Source organism: Akebia trifoliata, chromosome 4 (assembly GCF_017979445.1).
Source record: "Akebia trifoliata isolate Shusen 1 chromosome 4, ASM1797944v1, whole genome shotgun sequence".
NCBI lineage: Eukaryota > Viridiplantae > Streptophyta > Magnoliopsida > Ranunculales > Lardizabalaceae > Akebia > Akebia trifoliata.
In genome coordinates, this window is record NC_141378.1 from 7847290 (window position 1) to 7857570 (window position 10281).

The 10281-nt window shown below is 34.4% G+C and overlaps 1 protein-coding gene across 2 annotated transcripts; it reads left to right on the top strand.

Moving 5' to 3' along the window:
* The first annotated feature begins 2217 nt into the window (after positions 1-2217).
* On the top strand, positions 2218-8694 carry LOC147403461 (vacuolar ATPase subunit F family protein). 2 transcript variants are annotated; one of them, XM_086439054.1, is made up of 6 exons: positions 2218-2358; positions 3177-3258; positions 4223-4304; positions 7306-7388; positions 8246-8440; positions 8588-8694. In XM_086439054.1, the coding sequence occupies exons 2-5, from the start codon at positions 3196-3198 to the stop codon at positions 8408-8410; spliced, it is 393 nt and encodes a 130-aa protein (XP_086295180.1). In that variant the 5' UTR covers positions 2218-2358; positions 3177-3195; the 3' UTR covers positions 8411-8440; positions 8588-8694. The 2 variants fall into 2 exon arrangements, with proteins under 2 accessions (XP_086295180.1, XP_086295179.1); XM_086439053.1 differs by having other exon boundaries at positions 2219-2358; positions 8605-8694.
* The last annotated feature ends 1587 nt before the right edge of the window (positions 8695-10281 follow it).

The following is a 10281-nucleotide window of genomic DNA, read 5'->3' on the forward strand; positions in this document are numbered from 1 at the left end:
TCGATTTGAATTGCCTTTTGCCATAAATAGGACACTAACCTAGTCGAGAAGGCATAACATTCGAGTTTAAAAGAAAGGTTGATTATGCCCGTTTCCTTTATGAATCTGGTTTGGACCATGTTTCCTGAAAATCTCAATACATATGACGCAAGACGACCTCATGTATCAAGGTCAGAATGGGATCGAGTGTTTTCAAGTCTCATCATAGTGCCAAGTTTGTCTTGATTGGAGATTAATGAACAAGAAAGAATAACTCGACACTTTTTGATTCATCAAAACTCCATCCTAGTTTTACATTTTTCATAGAGTAACCTAGTATCATTTTACGATTCTTTTACTAAATTATCTTTGTATTTTCAAGTGTTATCGTGGTTTCAAATCTTGTTCGAGACTAGCATGATTCACTCGAGTTATCTTGGTATCATTTATCAACGAGACAAATTTACGTGACTTCTCATGCTTCACACCATTTCACAAGATATTTCGAAAATCTTGACCTAGTTAGTAAATTCAATCAAATCAATTGAAAACTTCGTATGTTTTAATTAAAACAATTAATTTTTCTATAACTTAGATGCGTATTATCTAAATAAAATATGATTTTTATGGGGTTGGCTCGATGGTAGTTTTGAATCGATAAACGGTTAGTGGTCGTAGGTCACGAGTTCAATACCTAGTACGAGCATTAGTTTCTCAAGGACCACCCACAAGGGCGCACTCTCACTTACCTAGTGCGTGTGATGTGCAAGCATTGCATGTGCCCCAAGACTAGTCCTTGGACGAGACCATGGTCTATAGACGGGGAAAAGCCATGATACGAGCCCCATCTGCTTTCTGTAGGGATACCTTGTTACCAAATGGTATTATGACTAAACATCTTTTTATCTACCTTATTTTATTTGGCACGATAGGTGTTGCGTTTGAGATAGATACATGAAATAGATACTCACAACGCATTACTAGGCTTCACACAAACCCAATGTTTATGGGCCTACAAGACATCAATGTTTGTATTTTTTTTTTTTTTTAAGGTTCATAGTGATCAAACACTTAGTTCATTTCATCCGAGTACCTTTAAAATCACAAAACCTCTAATTGCTTTATGTTTGGGAGATTGTTGATTGGGTCCGTCTCTTGTCCATTATCCATTCTGAGTGGAGACAGGTTTTAAGGCCATTTAAATATGAAAATATTGAATGGGTTGAAAGGTATTTTTTCATGAACATACATAAATGAATAAATAATTTTAAATCAAGTTAAGTGATTTATCTCGCCCAAGACAACTCGGTATTGTTCATGGAAGATACAAGATGTCAAATTAAAATTTGAAATCATAGGAATCATGAAGGAGGGACAAAATGTTATATCTAGAAAATGTTGAGAGCATTTAGTTCATTTTTCTATGGGGATTTAGGCATACCTCTTTCTGTTTTTTTGTCAATATTAGAGATGCCCCTATGTTCTCAAACTTATGATGTCTCCCCATTGATCTAAGTATAGTCTAAGCGATTAATGTAAAATAGCCTAAAATGCACTTACCTTCAACCTCAGACACAACCACTTTTGATTTTTTTCTCAAAAAATTATATCTTGGAACCATTAACTTCACGATAAAAGTTTGTTAAGTCATTCAACCTCATCTTCAATCTATTTCTTCAATTTATAGTATAACATATTTTACTTTTCTATTCAAATACCCAAGTTCTCCTTCTTCGAAAATCCCATCATGTGTTTTGAGGTTCAAAGGTTGAAGGAAATAGAATCTTAAAATTGAAAGTAAAGGTAGAAAGATCTTTCACCTTTGACTTATTTACCTTTTAGAGTAAATTACTTTTAAATTATTCAATCTTATTTTCAATGTTGTGTAGAAATCCCTGACTTTTTACCCAAAACTCAATCAATCTTCAACGTCTTCAAAAATCATATCTTGTTATTGGAATTTGAAGGTTGAAGAAAAGATTAAAAACCTTAATTCTAAAATCGAAGACAACAAATTTGCTGGAGAAAATCAACTTAGTGGTTGATGACGAGGGTATTTAGGTCATTTCTATTAGTCTCTCAAGAAGACCTAGGTCAAAAGAGGCATGTCATCAGTAACACAATGGCGTGTCTTTAATATCGATCAAAACGTGGAGGGTCATTTGTGAATCACCATTTTTCTCCTCACATTTGTCAAGGGGTATGTTTCATGCTTTTAAAAAATGGGTATGTATAGTATTTTCCAAAAATAAAGGAGGTATTTCGAAAATTCTATATTTTTAAGTACATTCTTTCGGTCTTTCCACATCTCGAATCGACCTCTCCTGTAGTTCTGTTTCCTTCGATCCAAAGAAGAAGAGCAATTACAGCGGAAAAAAGGTTAGTCTTTTGTGTTTTAAAGGAATTAGAGTTTGTGTTTTCTGGCAATCTCTGTTTTTTCACGAGAAATTAGGGTTTGTAAATTGTAATCGTCTCTATCGGGAGCAAGTTTCGGTCCTTTCCCCCCAAACCTGAAATCAGTTCCTCTAGTGATTTTGTTAATGAATTCTAGTTCTCTTTTGCTTTGATTTCTTGTAATTCTTTCTTGGTTAGGTTTACTGTTATTTAGGAGTTAAATCATATTTAGATAATCAGTGTTTTTTCTTTAAATTTAACGGGGAAAGTCAATTAAGTTGGTTTGGTGTTGTTAATGATATTAGTTCAATTAAAATCTGAAAGAAGAACCATATTAAAATATGAATTTTTTCTCCTTGTCGAACCGTAGGATAAATCTTTTTTAGACAAACTCATCACCTATTATAGAAGGAAAAAGTAAAAAAAAAAAGGAGGGGAATTTATGGAAGATTTTAGGATTCTAAGATCTAGGACAGAGGGAATTTGAAGAATCTTGTATCTTGCCATGTAATTTCGATGTGTTTTTCTACTCCAATTATTAAGGGTTAGCAGATCTAAGCAAAAGAAAAAGGGGGAAAAAAAACCAATTAATGAATCGATAAATGGTTGCAATTGTTCATGGAAGATTTCATAAAAGATTGGATTTTCAGCCTTGTTAGATGGATTTTCCATTGTAATTGTTTAAGACTTCTAGGTGTTGTTTTTCAAACATTTACATCTAGAGCTGATAGTAACAAACTGTTTTATGTTATTGTATTTGCTGATATAGTAATTTATTTTACTTTTTTTTTTTTTTTTTGCAGTCCTGTTATTTATCTTTAAATGGCCGACAGAGTTCAGATCCCTACTAACAACTCAGCACTCATTGCTATGATTGCTGATGAGGTATGGTATTGTAGGTACTACATATGCTTCAGCGTAATATATTCATTCGAAACACTTGGAATTAGTATTACTTTTCCGTAATTCTTATCTATTTCTTTCTCTCATTTAGTGTTGTTTATTTCATCTAGATTATTGTCCTATATAAGAACTGGAGATGCGTTTGTTTTGCTTTTCTTGATTACTACTTAGTGACATTACAAGGCTTCTCATTTAGAACTTTGTGTTATACTCTCTGGAGAACATCATGTATCTGATAAGTCCTTTTATCATGCAAAGGACCTTGTCTTAGGTGTTCCACAACACTTAACTTTAGTGCCCTGGCTTCTTCAATCTATCCTTGTTTATGTACTGAGCTGGCTTGCATTTTAGTATGTTATGGTTCTGTACAAGCTTTTTCTTTTGACCTTGAAGTCGGCAAAGGTTTGTCCGTACTCCTTGCACAATTGCCGTTTGAAGAATGGATGGACAATCTTTTGATTTGGAAGAACAATTGAATGAGTTTCAGACTATCATAAATTCATTTTAGAAGAAATATACTAGTGATAATCGTACCAATGACATTGGATAACATGAAAAAAAGGTGGTTAGGATCATCTACTGCAGATGACTCTTGTTGATGTAGGTGTACTTGTTTGCCATGATGTGTATCTTGGATTTCTTCCTTTGTTAATTTCACTGATGGGTTAAATAGTATTAGAAACATAATTGTAAAAATTATCAGAATTTTTCTTTTTATTTGCTAGGTAATATGAGATCATTTATGTTCATATATTCTCCTTATGATGTTTATAGTCATGGATGTAGGAGTATGAAAGAAACATTTCATAGTTTTTTGTGTGTAGCATGCTTCAAATCATATGATACTTAAATTTGGAAATCATCAACGTGTCAATTTAGGTAATGGTGTGTACATCACTTCATACTAATCTATAAATCCCATCTAAAAGGTGATTTCTTGATGTAGGACACTGTTACTGGATTCTTACTTGCTGGAGTGGGTAATGTTGATTTGCGGAGAAAAACAAACTACCTTATTGTTGACTCAAGTATGCTCATGAACCTTTTCATATTATACTCTGTTTAGCCACATAACTCATTAACCTTTTACTGTTTACTGTAATATGTATCTTGGTTCTCTATCAAGTTTGTATTCAATTCAGAAAATGTTCCATCTCAGCATTCTTAACTCTTATCTTTCTTAGCCTTTTCACTCATCCATCTCATCATCCTTATCTTTGCTACGTCCTAAGCTCAGTCTATTAACTTGATGCTTCTTGACCGTCCCATGCTCAGCTCCATAAAGCATAGTTAGTCTTACTATTATCTTATGAAACTTTCCTTTGCATTTGATTGTTATGTGTCAGTCATGTAGCACTTCAGAAGCGCACTTCCCCTAGAACCATCCAATTCTGGTTCTATGGGAAATATTCTCAGTGCTTCAATCCTTATTTATAACATACCCAAGATAACAAAAATGGTAGCTTTGAAATTTTTTTAAACCATCAATTTTTAGTGGAGATCCTCTTCACATGTGTAGGGACCATTGGATTAAACATGTTTCTTTCAACTTCAAAAATCATTGAAAGGGTAATTATGCTATTTTTGCTTCAAAAATCCTTTTTAGACTAATATTTGATAATTTGGGTATTAAAGAATCCATATTTTTTTAGAAGGGACTTTTTGGTACATAGTTTCAAAAAATAGATCTTTGCGATCGTTGTCCCTTGTTTTTATGTACAAGTTAGGATCCAGAACGGTGTCCCGTTCCTATAATAAAGTTAGAGTAATGATTAAATGACTCACTCGTGACATACTCAATCGATTCCCCTGACGTGACATGTGCTAGAACCGTAGATCTATACTCTTCGAGATACATAACTCACATCTCTATGTGCATTTTATTGACTCATAAAATTAAGGTGCCTACGTGATAAATTTTTGTTGGAGTTTAAAACAGTTAGGCTCTTACCTAAATCATGCATGCAGTCCGATGTTTTTCTTAACTCCAATAAAAATGTGCCACGTAGACATCTAACATTGTTATAATAAGAGTGGGACACCATTCTGGATCGTATGGGTCTGCTTCAAGCATCTGATTGCCTAAAAGGCTAATCCTAGCAAATGGGCCCAGTTTGGAGGTGTAGGGCCCATTAGTAGCTTTTGGGACCTTTGTTTGTTGTTTGTATTCAATACCAGGGTTAGATGTGATTTTGAAGATACTATTGTAATTTTTTTGTTCCTACAGCTTTATCTAAGTAAAAAAAATAAGATTTTTCCTCTTCTTCTCTGAACATATCATTCTTTTTTTTAATTATGAAGATTTCCTTGGTTGATCTACCTAAGGTAAAATCAAATTGGTTCTTTGATTTATTTATTTATTGTCTTAAGCTTCGTTCAATCACTGTTCTCATAGTTTCATTGTGCGACAAGTTTAGTACCTCGATAGTTGGTATTGCTCTGTTTGTCTCTTTTATTCTTAATTTCTTATATGTAGGCACTATGCTGTTTTTCTCGATGCATCCAACTCACTAAAGAACTTTAAAAAGACTCTCTCTCTCTCTCTCTTCTTTTTCTTCTTCTTTTATTTTTATAAATTTCTTAAAGTTTGTTAAATAGTAGCCATTTGGGAGACTATCTCTTCTAGTGAGTTGTTAAAGAGGGAAGCACTATACAGGAGAATGTCATGATGCTCATCTTCTTTTCGCTGCTCTTTAGAGAGGTAGCAAGACCTAGTCACATTTCTTTGGGAATTACTAAATGTCGTTGGTGTGCAAAACTTTTACATACCTTCATCATGAGAGAGCCTGTATTGACATGGGAGTTTATACCCTTTTCCTTGGGTGGTGCTTATGTAAGGATAAGGACAAACATTTTGGAGACAAGTACAATCATGGTTTAAAGTTTCATACCGTTCAGAATGTCTTGGCCAAGACCATTAAATATTTATTCCAAAATATTGAATGCTTGGGATTGGTTTGAATTGTCTCAGTTGAGACAATCTTGCTTTCGATCCTGATTGAGGCAATGCTTCCAGATGAGATTTTATAACTCGGGTATATTATACTGGATATTTGGAATTTTAAGTTCTCTATTTAGAATGAAATTGTGTTCCATGTTTAGACTTGTTTCATTTACTTGAAGGTCATACTTCAAGTGACTCCTACAAGCAAATATAATATAAAATTATTTAGATGGAATTCCTTCTGTAGCACCTAATGTATTGCTTTTATTTGGTTCATTGTGCTTTCTTCCCTGAGGAGCTATCTCAGCCTCCTCTTTTTGTTTCTTGTAATTCTTCCTTCTTCAATTAAAATTATACTTATCAAAAATATATATATAAACTCAAATGTGCACCATAAGTTATCATGGAGGTCCTTTCTCCAGTAAACTGAAGTCTTATCTAATTTTGGATTAAATGTGCGTCATAAGGATTAGAATCTGTGTTAAAAACTGTCTTTGTTCATGAAGGTGCCAACTTTTGGTGAGTTGGTAAAGTCTGTGTACTGAAAACCTGGGATCAAAACCCCACCTTTACTTGCTTACCTAACAAAAAACAAGCAAGCATCTTTCTTCATGTTTAACTCAGATTGTAATCCTTATTTAGGTCGTAATTGCAGCATTACATTGGACCTTTTTTCCCCCATTTAGATGTATTTTTTTCATATGTTTCTTTTTCCCACGTTGCACTTCTTGTGATGCTTTTATATTTATTTTGATCTCTATCCATTAGAGGTCAATACAAAGGCTTTTGTGTTGAATAAATTTTTTAATGTCGATTAGTTCAACTTGGAGAAATGCACAATCAAAGTATCAGTTTTCGCCAATTTCTTGACGAGAGTTGGCTGTATATCACCCTACTCTGCTGAAATTTAAATCCCTGTTTGTGAATGAATTTCGGTCGGTTATCAACACACAACTTTGGATTATAACCTATGCGGTCACATTCCATTACATGGAGTGGAGCAACCATTTTTTTTTATTTCAAGGGACAACAAGAAGTTTGTGTCCATTTCCTTGACTAACAATGAATCTTCACTTTCAAATTAGAAACAACCGTAAAAGCTATTGAAGATGCATTCAAAGATTTCACCACAAAGGAGGACGTTGCCATTGTGCTGATCAGCCAATATGTAAGTTGTTTGTTCTTTATTTTGGTAATTATGTTTTATTACATATATCTCTTGCAACTATTGGAATACCAAAAGTGCCAACTTAAACCAAGTTGGTAAGATGTGTTAAGTGTTGTTTACCATGTCCTAGGTTCAAATGTTGTTGAACTCAACTTCACCTTGATAACAACTAACCAACCTATCAAAAAAGGGCTTTTGGGTTGAGGCTCAATATCAACAAGAACGTTGGGATTTGAGGAAAAAAGAATATTTCCTAGAGATACACATTCTCTTAGGGATAAATTTCTCTTGGGAATCCCTAACATCTCAATGGCCATGTTGAAGGACGGGTGAAGCTAGTAAGGAGCTGGTGGGGGCAATTGCCCCCACAGAACTTTGAGGCACCCCTATATTTTCAACTAATTACATGCCCCATTTGACCCCACTCCCTCACCTCTCTCCCCATTTGCCCCCACACCCTCACCTCCCTCCAATTTTTGCCCCCCCCCCTTCTATATTTTGTTGATGACATTGCCTCTTGACCGGACCTTCTCATATACTAATTGGAAATGACCTAAATATCCTTTTCTTCAACTTCTAACCAAAAACCTCTGAATTTCTCCCTAAAACCATTCATCTTCAAGTTCTTCAACTATACAACTAACCATAGTTTGCCCCCACTACAAGAAAATCCTGGCAGACCCTGTTGATGGAGAGCCTCAACCCATGCACTTTCCGTCAAAAAACAAAAAAAATTAACACCTTAGCTAATGAATAATATACGTTTAATTATTCCTCCTTTTTTCTTTTGAGGTATCTGGTCAAATTGGACTATTGTTATATATAAAGGGTATTTTGTCCATGTTCTCATTTTTCAGGTTGCAAACATGATTAGATTCCTTGTTGATAGCTACAACAAACCAGTTCCAGCAATATTGGAGATTCCTTCCAAGGACCATCCATATGATCCAACACACGATTCTGTTCTTTCACGAGTGAAGTACCTCTTCTCTGCTGAATCAGTGGCATCTGATAGGCGTTAATCACTGGGATATGTTTCCTTCACTCCTAAAGTAATATTATGCTCCCAACTTATTTTCTTGCTTGTATTCTCTCTAGTTCTTCTTTGATTTATTTGGGAATTATAATTGCAATTTGTCGGTCGATTTTGATAATAATCCGAATAAGTTGTTATGGATATCTATTCTTCTGATGTTCAGAGGCACTTGAACTTCAGGAATGGCCAAATATAGGAGGCAAAACACTGGTATGGTGGTCCAAATCTGTTTGCATTTGTGAGTGAGAATAAGAAATTATACTTCTTGAATGTGTCATAGCTTGAAAATCACAGCTTTTGTTGATCATCTAAACCCTAGTTGATATTATTGGATATGGCAGTTTATCCAGGATGAGCATAGTTAGAGTATTTGAAAATTTGGTCCAACTTATGATTCTATAACATAATAACTTGCGATTGATTGGACTATAATTCATGGATGGTATGTGACTTCTTTGGCTTAGTCCAAAAAATTTGTCTACTGTTCAGAATCTTTGAATTAGATGGTTGTATCATCTGAGTCCTTGAGAATGGAAGATTTTAAGATTAATGCATGCCAAATCATTAACATTTCTTTATGAAACCCTAAAGGGTTGGTGAGATGACCAAGATCACACCTCAGGAAGCAGAGGTCAAGTTCAAGTCCCCCCTTAGGGGCCACACTTTTGATTTATCCCAGAAATTATCTGTTGCGTGCCTGTGACTGGGAGGGGACTGCACCTGCCCCGAGGATTAATCGAATTTCCATTATTATTATTATTTTTTTTTTTGAAAATGAATACCGTCATATGATGCAACAGTCATCCTCCTCATTGAAGTCTTATTCCAAATATTTGGGAATCTGTTCTGCCATTTATTGAAAATAATAGTTCATATAAACTCTACTATCTCAACTCTTCCTCTTGTTATGCTATCTTTAACTTGCAAGTTATTCCTAAACTACCCCAAATGAGTACATTTGAAAGAATTTAGCAATTCTCTCCTTAAAAAACATAAAGAAGGCAAAAGCCAAGGCTGTGTAAAATGTGGGACTCTCTTTAAGCGAAACATAGCAAATCCAATGTCAAACATGAAACTAAACTCAACTCAATCTTCCATTGAATCAAGTCTTTATTTGAAGGGAGCGTGATTCTTATTAGGGGTGGCAGTGAGAACCGGTTCGATTACAATACAAGTCTGAGTCATAAAATTTTATTGATTTTTTCCTGTTATTATATGTTTGAGAATCGGAACTGGAACTACAAAAAAAAAATCCCCTCAAAACAGTTTTAGTTCTTAGTTCCTATGTTTTCATGGATTCCGGTTCTCAGTAGATTTGGGGTACTAAGAGGTTCAACTCCGTTTCATGTTCCGGTTAAATTGGTTCCCATTGACGCCACAAAATTTCTTTTAACGGATCGAAACATATGTAGGTCAATGACCCAATCTTTAGTGGACTGAGTCAACATCACTGAGATCTTATCCAGTAGGCTTTGTCCTTAGATACAAACTGAAAACATAAAAGGGTAAATTTGTATTACTCCCAGGAAAAATAGGCAAAATTAGGGTCACCCCCGAAAGGCAAGATGTGTTCTGCCACCCTAAACTTTTTTAAAGAGATAGATTATGGAGAGATTTACGGGCAGATCTATCTGTGGCAATTTTATTACAAAAACTATTATTACTTTATACGGTTGTTACATACACAAACCTTACTTTATGAATCCGACTACCTTTGATAACATTTTCAAATCTTACTAAGGGTATCTTTACTAATCCAACAACCCAGACTTCTAGATTTCATGAAAAAATTCAAAAAAAAATCTTCTTGAATTTTATCGTAGATTTTGAAAATTGATAGCTACCGAACTCCTAAAT